The sequence below is a fragment of the Arachis hypogaea genome, chromosome 14 (assembly GCF_003086295.3).
Source record: "Arachis hypogaea cultivar Tifrunner chromosome 14, arahy.Tifrunner.gnm2.J5K5, whole genome shotgun sequence".
In the NCBI taxonomy this organism is placed as follows: Eukaryota; Viridiplantae; Streptophyta; class Magnoliopsida; order Fabales; family Fabaceae; genus Arachis; species Arachis hypogaea.
Window position 1 is genome coordinate 13384672 of NC_092049.1, and position 14975 is coordinate 13399646.

Consider the following 14975-nt stretch of genomic DNA (forward strand, 5'->3'; position numbering starts at 1 on the left):
CTCTTATTATTATTATTATTATTATTCACGTATATTATTTGACCACCATGGAGCTCCTAATTAATGTATACCTTGACCTGCCATGATGAAATGAAGTTGTTTTAACTACTAATGTCTTGCTATCAGTTTCAGAAAGTAATTTTCTGATGCTAATAATTTCCTTATGGTCTGTGCAAGTGATGCCTAAACAGCCAGGTTTTGATGATAATAGGAAAGTTATATTTAAAGATCAAAATTAAGTAAAAACCAGCAATAAATCAGTATGACAATTTTGTCAACTCCAAAGTACAAAATTAATGAAAATAATAACAAATGAACATTGAAACATCATAAGGTACTGGTTAACTTTTTATACTCTTCCAACCCTTTCCACCTTTTCAAGTAACTGCATTATTCAGAGTGATTCCTTCCATTATCAAGGTAGCCTCTTCAGAATCTTTTTCAGTTACAAAATTCACCAAAATAAAAAAGAAGAAAATACATTCAATTCTAAATTGATGAAAAAAAATAAAAAAAATCCCTATATTTCAAAACTCAAACTCTTTGAATTGCATTGCAGAGGTGATAATAGCTAAAAAAAAAAGATATTGGAGTTAAAAGTGTGTTCAGAACAGTCATCATTGCTCCTCGTTTCATCAACTCCATTGCAAGTCCTATTGCCAATTGAAGAGCATTTTCAGCATATCCAGCACAACTTAAATACTAGTGATTTATTCGTAATAGCACCATAAACCATTACTTGAAGTAAGCCAATCCTGAATTGCAGTGCTCACAGCAATCAGATTCTTGGACTCCCACTGCAATGCATATCTAGCTTTGACCAAGGTTGAATTTAGGCTCAATTGTTATGTCAGGATCATGACTTATAGAAATATTAACATCAAAATTACTGAAATCAAACTGAATGAAAATTTCAATGTAATAAGACAATCCATGCTTGAAAACACTTCCCTCATTCCCTGACAAAGGAAAATATAACCAAGGGCAATATTACCAATAGTACCTCTCTGAGTAGTCATGCTATCCTTCCCATGGAAATTTTAATGCACCAACACTTATTGAATATGCATAAATCATGTTCCAAAAACATACTGCATATTAAAAACAAACTTAGGAAGAGTGTTGCACTATAGAACAGAGCAAACCTGTAAATAGCTTGAAACATGCTGTTTTGTGAATCCTGGCACATTCATATACTCATGTATTTTCTTAGGACCAGCTAATCATCATAAGAAAAAGAAAATAGCTACTATTATCATTACTGTACAAGATTATAAGCATGTAGCAAGTAGTCATGGCAAGAAATCGAAAAGGATTAAATGAGTTTTTGGTCATGTAAAATTAGTAGGTTATAGTTTTTAACTATTATTGAAGATGATGGTAGAGACCAATTTTAGGGATGGTCTGAATATCTGTTCAGAAACTAAAATCATAAATTGCTAATTTTAAAAGGATCAAAAGCTGAAGGGGACTAAATTTAATTGTTAAAGTTGAAGTAAAATGAAATAAAATATGACAAAAGATGCTTATAAAAGGTTAAAATAAAATAGCGAAACCAAAAGAAAAATTAAAAATAATCTTATTTAATAAGAATCAAAGCTAAAATCAAATAAATGGTATAGCAACCTAAACCATTGGTGTTATAACTTTTTAGTACGGTGTCTTATATTATCTCAGTAATTATTATTATTATTATTATTATTATTATTATTATTATTATTAACACTAAAACACTAACACACTTAATAACATCAGCCTTTTATATATATATATATATATATATATATATATATTTTGCTATTCCTATTTTAAAATAAGCCTCAGCGTGCCCGAATTTTTCTTCCCCAATTCTTATACACGGTCCTCCACCACATCCTTAACTCAGTCATAAATCCAGTGAACCAACCCTTCACCCAGAGAAGCTCTCACCTCTTGCACTCTCGCCTGTCTTTGCTGTTGTCGACGAGGACTGCTCATCTCCCGTCGCCGTCTCGGTCTCTAGAAGGTGCCTATCGCGTCGCCGTCTCTACCCGCGTGGTCATCGTCGGTTCCGGCCTACTTCTGGCTCGTCCCTCTTCTTCGGTATGCACTAATATTTCTTTCAATTTGTGATGTTAAAATGTGATTATGGTAGGTGTTCTTACAGTCAATGAACTTTGTGCATGTATCGATCTTTGTACTATGCTCCTCTATCTTTTGATCAAAATTGGTAATATTTAGAGAGTTGAGACAGTTGATCAAATTCCTATTATGATAACCAATGCTATTATGAACCTTTCAATTAATCAAGTCTCGTTTTTGATGAAATTCTACTCCATTAACTTCACCAACATACATAGATAATTTTGATGAAATCATACTCTAATTAATCATCTCCTCTATAACCAAAAGCAACCTCGCCTATCTATTTCTTTGATTTGTATATTTGGTCAATTTGTGATTTCTTGTCCTTCTATCATTTTTTTTTTAAAATAATCTTAAGTAGAATTTAAAACCCAAATCAATTGTGCGGATGATTAAGAATAGCGAGAAAAAAAATTGAGGTGTCCACTGCCTACCATGAAGAAAATGCATGACAACTAATAATTAACTAGAAAAATGAACTCTCGAAGATACTAAAAAATAGTCTAATTATGAACCAATTTATACACAGTTATATGCATATTTGGGTTGTTAGGCTTCTTAGCTTTTTCCTATTGTTTCTGTTTAGTTTCTTTTAAAAATAACATAAAGAGTATACATGCTTATAACTATGTGTTGTGCTGGTTAACTCCTTGCATTGTATAATTGTATTTTTTTGGTTAATTTGTATAAACATAACTTACCAATATTATGTGTTGTTGGAGATAATGTGATTGGTTTTTTTTTTCTGCATCCTGTTATTAGGAATTTAAGATGGCTAGGAAAGGTCGTTATATGAAAAAATCAAAAATAGGACCAGGATGTCAACAACCTCAAACGGCTCCACTTCCGGCTTCGGCTTTTCACCACAATGACTCTCAAATTCCCTCCGTCAGCGGTGATAGTGTCCCTACAACCTCACGTCCGTTCCATCTACCGCGCAATGAACCAAGGCCTACTCCACAGACGAGCACAAATAGCATTTAGAACTCGAAGCCAGGCCACATAAACTTGGACGCTAATGCAAATGAGGTAGATTCTCTTGATCAAGAAGACGTCTTTGTTGCTTTTGGAGCTCAGAATCGCAAAGGATGCAAGACTACAGAGTTTTAGACGGTTAAGATCATCGGTAACATATTTAATAATTTTTCTTTGATCAATTTATGCTAGACTCTATGTTATTTATTAGTCTTCATGCATTCTGTCCATAATGGAGACACATATAAGGAATTATATTTGACTTATAGATTTCGATGGCACAATCAAGCCGGCAAAATTAAGTGTGAGGAGGCTATGGAACGGCCTAATGGTAAAAGGATCATGCTCAAGTTCAACAACGAAAAGCAGGCAATTGGAGACAAAGCTGGACTGTTGAGTGGCGTTCTTGGTCTGCCAGGATCTGATTATGGAAAAATTTTTATCTATGAGAAAAGTTGGCGTAATATTACCACTAAAAACAAGGTTTATAACGAATGTGTCAAGGTAAAAGTTTATATCCGTGTTGAATTAAATTTGCTTATTTGTTACAATTATTAATAAATTGTATTATCTATGCAGCAAATTTTTCACTTTGATGAAGATAGTGAAGGAACTATCAAGAAAAATATTTTGAAAAGTATGGGGAAGTCCTGGAAGGATACAAGGCTGAGGTTGTATAATGCTTATTACGAGCCAACATCAACGACTGAACAAAATATTGAGAATCGTCCGCCGGAAATTGCTCGAAAGTATTGGAGATGGTTCCTTAGTACACAACAATACAATCACAATTGCATTGAGTCTTTTTAAATTAGTTTCTAATCGTCCTTTATCTCTGATGGACCAATAGGAGAAGTGCAGAAAAAACGCGATAAATAGATCAAAACAACTATATACTGGCGGTTCGAAAAGCTTCACACGACAGAGGGAAGAAGAAGTACTTTACTTTTTTATTCACTCTTCGGACTTGTACTTTACTTTTTTGTTCACTCTTTGGACTATCTCTATGTCTACATTCTTCTTGATTGTATGGAATACGGTAATGGCATAAACTTTGTTGTTATAGTCAGAACAACAAGGAAGGAGAGTCGGTAGAAGAGAGTTATGGATCAAAGTGCACAAAAAAAAGATAGCTCATATATCAATGATGAAGCAAGAGCAATTGGTGTAAGTACTATTTATTATAATTGATCTTCAAAATTATGATCTCAAATGGGTTAACAGTTTACTTCTCTATATTTTATTTTATTTTTTATTTCTTTACTAAATAGTTTACTTCATGAATTGGTTTGGTATTGGATTGGAAATAGCAATAAAATATTCAAAGATGAGTTTCTATTAATCCTAATTCATCAACTTTTCACCACAATTTTATCCCCTATGTCAAACTGGACCCAAAGAAGTTTTTGTTGGCTGTCCACAAATTGTGTGAAATTCTGAGGCTACGGTTTGAATTAGATCAAAGGAATTAATTTCGAAATTCACTTCAGCAGCGTTATACTAAAAAATCTTTTGCTACGAGTGGAATAATAAATTTTAATACGGTTATTTATCTATATAAATTTTTTTTACATTAATAAATAATAATAATAACAAAATCTTATTCTATTAAATAGAGTTGATTATATAAATTAAATAATACTATTAAATTTTATCATGTATTATATTTAGGCAAAAACAAAATTCATATAATATATCGGTGGTAAACATAAGAGATATACTGATCAAATATATTAAAAATATTTATCACAATTACGAAAAGAACATAATCCGCTATAGATAGTCGCGAATTACATTGATCAGGTACAACACAAAATTATGCGTAAATTGCTGGAGGCAGTGCCTATATAACGTGATTTTTTTTGTGATACCTATATAACGTGATTTATGTTTATATCAAAATTGATTATAGTAAAGTAAATATTTTTTGAATTATACTACTCAAAATCACTCTTAGATAAAAAATTACTAAAAGAGATATCAATTTAAATATTTTTTTTATATGCATGCAAAATCAGAACAATAACAAAAATAATATAAAAATATTTATCATATAAATAAAATAAATACAATAAAAATAAAAATATGAAAGCGAGTACTATCAATTTTATAATTTCAAATAAAAAAAATATTCTATAATTTTTCTAGCACTGACAGTACTCTTTAATTTAGTATTATTTTGAACTATAAATTTTCATTATTTATGACTATATTGTTACTTATAATTAATTTTTTATTTATTTTATCTTTTTTTATAGAGTACATCAAAGAAAAAAAATCATACAGATAAGAAATAATAAAAATTTCATAAAACCAACAACATATATCAAATAAAAAAAATACAAAAAAAAGTAAATAAAATTCATATGAATAAAATTAAATAAAAAAATTTCATACACAACATAAATACAATGTAGTAAAGGATAAAAAAATTTATATTAACAAAAAATAATAAAAATATCATCAAAATTAATAAAATACTTAAAAAATTAGAGCACTATTAAAAATAAAAAAGAGTCAACAATATTTTTCATATGAAAAAAATAATTTGCGTATTCATATTTTAAAAGTGGTATTTGCATAAAATTGGAATCCAAACATTTTATTTACGTAAATTGTCCTATTATTTTATAGTAACAAACACTAAAAATTAAGATGACTATAATTACAGAAATTAAGATGACTATAATTACAAAAATTTTATATTACTTAAAAAATATAACAAAAATTAAGATGACTTTTTATTACTGCTTTAACTGATGAATGGCTAAAATACTAGCAAATAATTTTTTTCTCTTTTATACATTGAAGTGCCTTCTAAAAATAATTAAACTCGCTTATTATAGAAACATAATATATAAGAGCATTTCGTTGTTGGCTCAGCTGATGTCCACCAATTCGTTGGTGTTAGGGACGGCTTGGCCATTTCGTGAATATTTCCTGTGATATGCTCTATTTCGTGGAAGGCGGGCTTGAGTTCTTCTCTGACACGTAGCAGGTCGGGTGCTTCTTGTGAAATGGAGTTAGAATCCATCTTGTGGTTGGCAAGGATGAAATGGGTCTGCCTATTTTGAGCATAATTTTAAACCATGCGCATTTAGAGAATAAATCATTTTTACGTATGTATTTAAATAAAAAAACAAGTTTGGATTGCCGAATTAATACTACTATTACATCGAAAGTCTAAAAGACGTGATGCTCTAAGAAAATGGATCTTCTCAAATTTTTTTTAGTTGAGAATATAAAATATAATTTTTATTTTTTTTGTTTTTTTTATCTTTATTTATAAAATATATGATATAAAATCACATTTTATTCTCCTAAATAAAAAAAATTTAATCCTATACTTTGGTACTACACCAATAACTAACTATCAAAATAATTAAATATTTCACGGTTATTATTTATAGCAGCATAATAAAATTATAATTTTTTTGGTGACTAAACAAGGAAAGAAACAAAGCAAAAACTATTCTAAATCCGAGCGGATGAGTCGTTGGAGATTAACACCAGGCTCAGACCAAATAACATGATTAGAGTTACTCTTGGCACCATATTTAGCCATCCAATCCGCAGCTCTATTTGCTTCTCGGGACACCCATTCAACGTGAACAAGCCAAGGACGAGATAAAAGCTCCTGAATCTTGTGAACCAAATCTGTTACTTCACATGGATACCCACTTGTAAGCTCATGCATGATGGGTAGAATGTCAAGGCAATCTGTTTCACATATAATATCCCTCAAACCGCAATCCCAAGCTAAAACCAGCCCCCTCCAAGCAGCAAATAATTCACATCTGATTATAGACCAAGGGGGAATGCTTCCAGAGCAGCCCGAGATCCAATCTCCCTTAGAATCTCTAATAATACACCCAAATCCCGCTAAATTTGAATCCATATACAAGCTTGCGTCACAATTAACTTTAAAACTATTGCCTACCGGTGGTTCCCAACACAAGCAATTTCGGAGAGACCTAAAGGCATTGCTTCGATTCCTGTAAACCTGTAAGTCCTTGGCGGTAATTCTGGCCAAGGCAACAACCTTATGGTCTGTCCAAGAATTGTCAGTGTTGAATATGTCATTGCACCTATGTCTCCATACCCACCAAAGCCCTGCACCAAAGGACGCCTCATTGTTAGCCAAGGCCTTCCGAAACCACTCTTCAAGAGCAGTACCAGCTGTCGAGTCCAGGATACTAGGATCCAACATATACCAGATTGCCTTTGATCGTTCACAGTCTCTAAGGCAATGCTCTATAGTCTCCTGCGCCTTATTACATCTCTTACACATATCTGAAGAAGCTAAATGCCGCTTGAATCGAAAGGTTTCAGTTGGTAGAGCATCATGTAAGCTAAGCCACATAGTAAATTTGAACTTCTCTGGAATGTTTGTGTTCCACAACCAGTTCCAATTACTGTTGGCATTCCAATTTAATGTTTCTTTAATAACCATCTGTAACCCTCCCTTGCACTATACTTTTTTGTTGCTGCAGGCCACCACTCCCACTGTGGCTCCAACTCAGTCAAACTAGGATATCTCAGACCACAAATAAACTGCTTAATCTCATGCGGAATAGGCGTGGTAAGACTATCAACCTCCCAAGACACCCCTTTCCACAAGTCAGCCACCATGAAATCTGATTCAGAAATATGTACATAAGGAACAAGGTTGCAAAGCTTACCAAAAGGAGTCCACTCATCATACCAAACTAATTTGTGGACATCTCCAATATTCCAATGAAGCCCTTCCTTGAGATGCTCATAGGCACTAACAATGTTCTTCCAGGTAGCCGATGAAGAATTTCTACTGTTTCCGTTCATACCAGATTGATTCCTGAGATATTTATGCTTCAGAACCTGCACCCATAACTTCTCACTATTATTTAGACAATCCCATACCAACTTTCCCAGAAGCGCCATGTTAGCACAAGAAGTATCCCTAATACCCAATCCTCCTGCCTTTTTAGGAGTTATGGCGACCTCCCACCTGACCAGAGGCAGCCCTTTTCCAGTCGCTTGGCCTTTCCACAAGAATTGTCTCATCAAGGAATCAATTTTATTACATGCATACTTCGGGAGAAGAGAAATTTGCATTTCATAAACTGGGATAGAGGCCATAACCGATTTAACAAGACAAAGCCTCCCTGCCTTATTCAGTAGGCGTCCTTTCCAACTGGAGAGCTTTCTCGAAATTTTTTCAATAATCTCCTGAGCCGTCTTCCTGGAAGCTCTGGCATGACCGATGTTAATTCCCAGGTATTTACCCAAATCATTGCAGAACCGGATGTTAGAGACCCCTGAGAGAACCTCTTTTCTCCTCTCCGACACCCTCTTGGAACACTGGGCCTTTGACTTATGAAGATTTACCTTTAAACCTGACGCTCTAGAAAACAAGTCCAAACAATGCATGACCTCTATTACTTGAGCTTTTGATGCCTTACAGAAAAGCAAAAGATCATCTGCAAACATCAAATGAGAGAGTCGTGGTCCATTCCTAGAAACCGCAACTGGGTTCCACAAACCTTGGGAAACTCTATGAGAGATAAAGCAGGCAAGCATTTCCATACATAGTACAAATAGATAAGAAGACATAGGATCTCCTTGCCTCAACCCTCTCTTCGGATTGAAATTTTGGAGCCTGTTCCCATTCCATAAAACTGCCAACGAAGAGGAAGTCACACAATTCAATATAAGATTAATGGTAGCCTTTGGAAACCCAAACCGGACCAAAGTAGCTTCCAGAAAACGCCAGTCTACCCTGTCATAAGCTTTTTCCAAATCAATCTTGAATGCCATGGTCCCTTTTCGAGACTTGGTGTTCCTCATGAAGTGCATAATCTCTTGAGCAATGATAATATTCTCTGTGGTTCCTCTTCCTGGAATGAACCCTCCTTGCAAAGGACCAATGATCTCCGACAGGAAAGGTCTGAACCTGTTAACTAGAACCTTTGTGACAATTTTATAAATTACATTACATAAACTAATAGGCCGAAACTCCCGTAAGGAAGAGGGAACTTCCACTTTAGGAATTAGAACAATGAGAGTATCGAAAATAGCCGCATTCAGTGGCTCACCCTCAAAGGCTCGCTTGACCAGTCTACACACATCGTTGCTCAGAGAGTCCCAGAACTCTTTGTAGAAAATTGCTTGGAATCCATCTGGCCCTGGGGCTTTAAATGAACTCATGGTCATCACAGCTCTTTTAACCTCTTCAGACGTCACCGGTTCCACTAACTTTTGACAAGCCTCAATACTAAGAGACGGGCAAGAAAAAGGCCCCATGGCGTCCAGGTCAATATCCTCCCTTGTAGAAAAGAGCTTTTGAAAGAAAGAATTTGCCGCCATTTCTAGAGTCGTAGTCTCCGTGGCCCAAGACCCATCCTCCAAAAATAACCCATGAATTTTGTTCCTCTTTCTCCTGATAACTGTCTGCAGATGAAAAAATTTTGTATTTCTGTCTCCACATCTCACCCATTGTTCTCTAGATTTTTGATACCACAACAACTCTTCTTGAAGAAGGACAGCATTCAGTTCCTGATGCAAAACTTGCTCTTTGATCCTAAGCTGTTGATCCTCTCGACTTTCCAGAGTAATCTGAACGTCATTCAAAAGCCTCTCCAACTCCCTTTTCTTAACAAAAATATTGCCAAAAACCTTTTTATTGAAGCTAGTTGCATCTTTTTGAACCTCCAACAAACATTTGACTACATCCGGAGCTCCTCTATTCCAAGCTGTATCAACAACATTCCTAAAAAGAGGATGAGTCATCCACGCAGCCTGGAATCTGAACGGACGATGGCCCTTGGTAGCCCTCTTTGCCATCTTGCACCTAGTGAATAATGGGCAATGATCAGAGTGAAGGCGCGCCAGTACCTCAGTATAAGCCTCCGGAAACATTAGTCGCCAGTCCTGGTTGATGACTGCTCTATCAAGCTTCTTGGCCACCTGCACCCCACCTTTCACCTTCCTGTACCAAGTGAATCTTCTCCCAATAGCCCCCATATCAAACAGCCCACAATCCTCCAATGTTTCCGCAAATTGTTCTGCTCTGGCAAGTCTAAATTGCCCCCCTCTAACTTCACTCTGCAACAAAACATCATTAAACTCCCCTAACACAATCCAAGGTCCGTGGATCATATTAGCAATCTTTGTCAAGTCACCCCACAGTTCTTTACGCCGATGTATATGCGGATTAGCATACACCGCACTGCAGTAACTAGATGTATTGCCCATAGTGATTTCAAAACTGATACATTGATCAACTACATCCAATACTCTCACAGAAATATTTGAATTAGAACATAGAACCCAGATACCCCCACTATGACCATTAGCCTCGACAATACCAACACCCTGGTAACCTAGATTATTCCAAAAAGATTTCATCCTCTCGAAAGCAATATGGGTTTCAAACAGAATGAAAAAAGTAGGATGAAATTTATTCGCTAACTCCTTACTATGAACCCGGGCCAATTTATTAGAGGCACCTCTAATATTCCAAAATAGAAAGCTTAAATCTAAATAATCCATAAAACAATTTGTATTGTAAAAAGGACCAACCTCAGCTGAAGTCCCTAACGAGATGATGAAGATCCACCATCATATCCCCCTGAGCCTTGCTTGTCCTTGTCCGGTTGTTGCCCGGTTTGTCTGTGTCCCTCCACTGACAACCCTTCCAATTTGCCGATTTGCTGCTTGCTGGTGTCGCCAAGGCAGTCCGGAGTCGACGGCGAATTCTGCAAAGAAGAAGGGCGCAACCTCTTGTGTCCGTTTTTGATAATGGCAGTGAAAGTCGGCACCGCAACGGAGACAGATTTGCCCTTCACCCCTTGCTGTTTGGAAGATGCCATGCGTGCCTTAGATCCGCTAACCGACCCGGTCTTCACCCCTGATTCGGCTCCTCTCATACGTAGCCCAAAGTCACGGTTCTGGTCTAATTTCTGATTTGAGCGCACCGGCATTTTATCTTTAGATGTTTGTTGGGCTTTGTTTGATTGACTCAATTTTTCTCTCCTTTTACCGCTGACTTTGGTCCAGCCAGCCTCATTTTCCAAATGTTGGGACCCCACTTCCTTCCCATGCAACGTATCATCTAATTCCTCCCCAATTTCTGCAACTATCACTGACTCTTTGGGATTGCATCCAAATTCAAAAATTTTCTCTTTTGAAGCTTCCTGTGGCTGCACCACCCGGGCCGCCGTCTCGGTCACTGATGTTTCCTTTCGATCCACCCTTTCCGAATCTATTGGGGTCATTCTGCAGTCAGTTGCTGGATGCCCGAAACAATTGCACTTGTCACAAATAAGGTGTAAGCATTCATACTCCACCTTATATTCAAACTCATCGACAATCACACTCCGGACCACCGGCAAACCAAGATTAATTTGCACGCAAGCCCGAGCAAATTTTCCCCTTTCCGCCAACTTAGTAGCCAGATCCACCTTGACTGGTCTTCCCACAGCAGAAGCGATTCTCATCATGGCTTTATCCTGATAGTACCATATGCTCAAACCAGAGATTCGAATCCAAACCATAGTCTCCCCGAAAGTGTCCTCACAAGGTTTAAAATCCGGTGTCCATGGCTTGACCGCAATATAGTGACCGAAGATCATCCATGGCCCCCTAGTAAAACCTTCTCTCGATCGTCCATGCGATCAAATTTAACGAGGAAGTACCCAAAACCCACATCCAAGATTTCATATCCACCGGTGATCCTCCATACCCCTTTCAATTTGTGAAACATGGCCGTGTAACTAAGGTTTTTTCCAAGAACCTTAATCACAATTGCTTCCTTGTATGGTTCAGAAAAGATGTTCCTAGCCTCTTCGGAGAAGCAAACTCTTGGAGGCATAGGATCTCCTTGTTTTCCAGTGACCACTGCCATGGAATCCTCATCTAGAGCTTCAGCCCGATTTATCCCTGTGGCTACCGTAGAACCAATAACTTTGTCACGGAACGAAATCTTGGAAGTCACCCTAGAACTAAGGTCGCCCTTACTTGATCCCTCCTTCACACCTGATGCAAACCCCCCACACTCTCCCCCTTATCTCTTTCGATGGCATGGCCATCTTCTTCACCGTGTTTCACCCTCAAACGCTCTCTCCCGCTCTCTCCTTCTCTCATTCTCTCTGAGTACGGAGTACGTACTCTTTCTCTGCTAGGATTTTTTTCTCTTCTAAAACGAATTTATATAATAAAATTATAATAAATGTAAAAAAAAATTAACTATTACTATATTTTTATACTTTTCCGTATTTTAACTATAAATATAATTTTGGTTTTATTATATTATTTATAAAATTTGATTATAAATATTAATCAATTATATATTAATTTAAATCTAATTTAATAACATCGTTTATGAAATTTGATTATAAATATAGACATAAGCCTATTGTAAATTCCTATATGAAATGGTTGATTGATAGTTGATTTTGTTAACTCCATAACTCATATTAAATTTTAATGATTAATAAATGATAAATATAAATTTAAAAATTTTATTAATTCATAAAACAAAAATAATCTTAGAAACTTGAAAATTTCATTAATTCATACAAACTTGAATGATTTTAATTTCATTAATTTCTCCGCTCTTAACATGGGATAAATGACAAGATTTAAAACTTTTCAAATAAGCCTTTCAATTGGATATAGCAAGGCCATAATACTTATTGGATGTGTATACTTTGTAGGTCTTGTAATACTTGTGTATTATCACTCTCCAATACTTTTTTCTTTACATAGTATCTTAGTTCGATAAATTAAGGATTTATTATTATAAATTTAAATTTTACCTAAAATTTTACAATCTACTTACTTGTATATTAAAATTAATTATTAAAATCAGTTATTAATATAAAATATATATTAAAATATAAAATATATATTAAAAATAAGTTAAATAATATGTGTATTTTTTTTTTGGTATCTATAATAGGTGTATATATGTATATATATGATGACTAATTTTAGTAATTAATTTACAATCATGTTATGTGAATATTAAAATTAATTATTAAAATCAGATATTAATATAAAATATATATTAAAAATAAGTTATATAATACGTGTATATATATGTATATGATGGCAAATTTTAGTAATTAATTTTAGTATATAAATAGTATTTTAAAAAATTTATTATTAACTAGTAAATTATTATTATTATTATTATTATTATTATTATTATTATTATATATATAATAGAATTTGAATCCTAACACTTATTTAAATGAATTAATAAACTAATTATTAGACTTATTCAAATTAGTTATCACTCTCTAATATTATGTCAAAGAGTAAAGTATTATTTTTGTCTCTAATATTTGGGATAAGTCTCAAAGTTGTCCCTAACATTTCAAAATTGACTCAATATTAAAGGTGTTCAGATCCAAACCGGTCCAAAAAATCGCAAAATCGGACCGATCCAAATCAAAAACCGAATTAAATCGCTCTATTTTAGATATTTTTTGGATTTTGGATCGGTTTTATTGCGGTTCGGTTCGGTTTGCGGCTCCACTATGCAAAACCGAACCGAACCGAAATAATAATAATAATAATAATAATAATAATAATAATAATAATAATAATAATAATAATAATAATAATAATACCTTAGTCCCTTACCGTAGCACAATACACTAGCGCCACTTCCCCAAATGTTTGAAACTCTAATCTAAAGAAAGAAACTCCTCTGCCCGCTCTCACTCTTCTAGTATTCGTTCTTCACTCTCACCATCACAGCATCACTCACTCTTACCATCACAGCATCACTCACTCTCAGTCACTCTCACTGACACACGCAAACGCCGTCCGCCGTTCCTCTTCTGAATGATGCCCTTCGTTGTCTCCTCTTCTCTGTGATGCCGCTGCCGCCTCCTCTTCTCGGTGACGCCACTGCCGCCTCTTCTTTAAGGTATATTTTTACTTGCTTTTGTTTATTTTGTTTTGTTCTATTGTTTTAAGATTTTATTTAATTTTAATTTTTACTTGTTAATCTGTGTTAAACTGTTCAAGCCTTCAAGGTATATTTTTTCTTGCTTTTGTTTGTTTTGTTTTGTTATGTTGTTTTAAGATTTTGTTTAATTTTAATTTTTACTTGTTAATCTGTGTTAAACTCATAAGCTGTGTTAAAATGTTCAAGCCTTCAAGGTATATTTTACTTACTTTTGTTTGTTTTGTTTTGTTCTGTTGTTTTAAGATTTTGTGTAATTTTAATTTTTACTTGTTAATCTGTATTAAACTGTGTCAAACTGTTCAAGGTATATTTTTACTTGCTTTAATTTTTACTTGTTTTAATTTTTACTTATTAGACTGTGTTTTAATTTTATTTTGTTCTTGTTGTACTATTATTCTTATTATTAAAATTGGTTAAACTTTGTATTAAATTAAGTATTTTGTTCTTGTTGATTGAAATTAAATTCTATTTTTTTATCTTCTGCAGATTTTATATTTGTTCGGTTGTTTTTAGCTTTCAATTCGAAGGTCAACAATGTCAGCTTCATATCCTGAGGTAATTTTTTTATTGTGTAATGTGTATGTTGGTAACAACTCAATATGTTAATTAATTGAGAAAAATATTAAAATAACATAAACTGATTAATTATTCTTTGTTATCACAGGATGTTCAAAGTAGCGAGCCAGGATTTACCAGTGCTACTCCATCCACTTTTCAATCAGTCAGATCTTTAGGACAGTCAGAGTCAATGCCGCCTCCACAGCAGCAATCGCAGCCACAAACTCAGACGCAGACACAGCCACCATCGCTGCCGCCACTGCCGTCACACAGTGATCAGAACAATGAAGGAACTAGATCTAAGAGGAGGAGAGGCAAAGCAAATGTTGCTAATGAGTCACCTAATCCTAGCCAGTCT

At 34.6% G+C, this 14975-nt stretch overlaps 1 protein-coding gene and 1 long non-coding RNA gene across 2 annotated transcripts; one reads left to right on the plus strand and one right to left on the minus strand.

Annotated features, from left to right (window-relative positions):
• The first annotated feature begins 1794 nt into the window (after window positions 1–1794).
• Window positions 1795–4312, plus strand: LOC112741595 (uncharacterized). The gene is made up of 4 exons (XR_003171523.3): window positions 1795–2082; window positions 2887–3250; window positions 3369–3603; window positions 3679–4312. It is a non-coding gene; the product is annotated as an uncharacterized lncRNA (long non-coding RNA).
• Window positions 4313–7035: 2723 nt separating this feature from the next.
• Window positions 7036–10485, minus strand: LOC112742262 (uncharacterized). Its single transcript, XM_072215578.1, has 4 exons — window positions 8235–10485; window positions 7782–8120; window positions 7202–7479; window positions 7036–7149 (listed from the first exon to the last, which is right to left on the minus strand). The coding sequence occupies exons 1-4, from the start codon at window positions 10483–10485 to the stop codon at window positions 7036–7038; spliced, it is 2982 nt and encodes a 993-aa protein (XP_072071679.1).
• Window positions 10486–14975: the final 4490 nt, after the last annotated feature.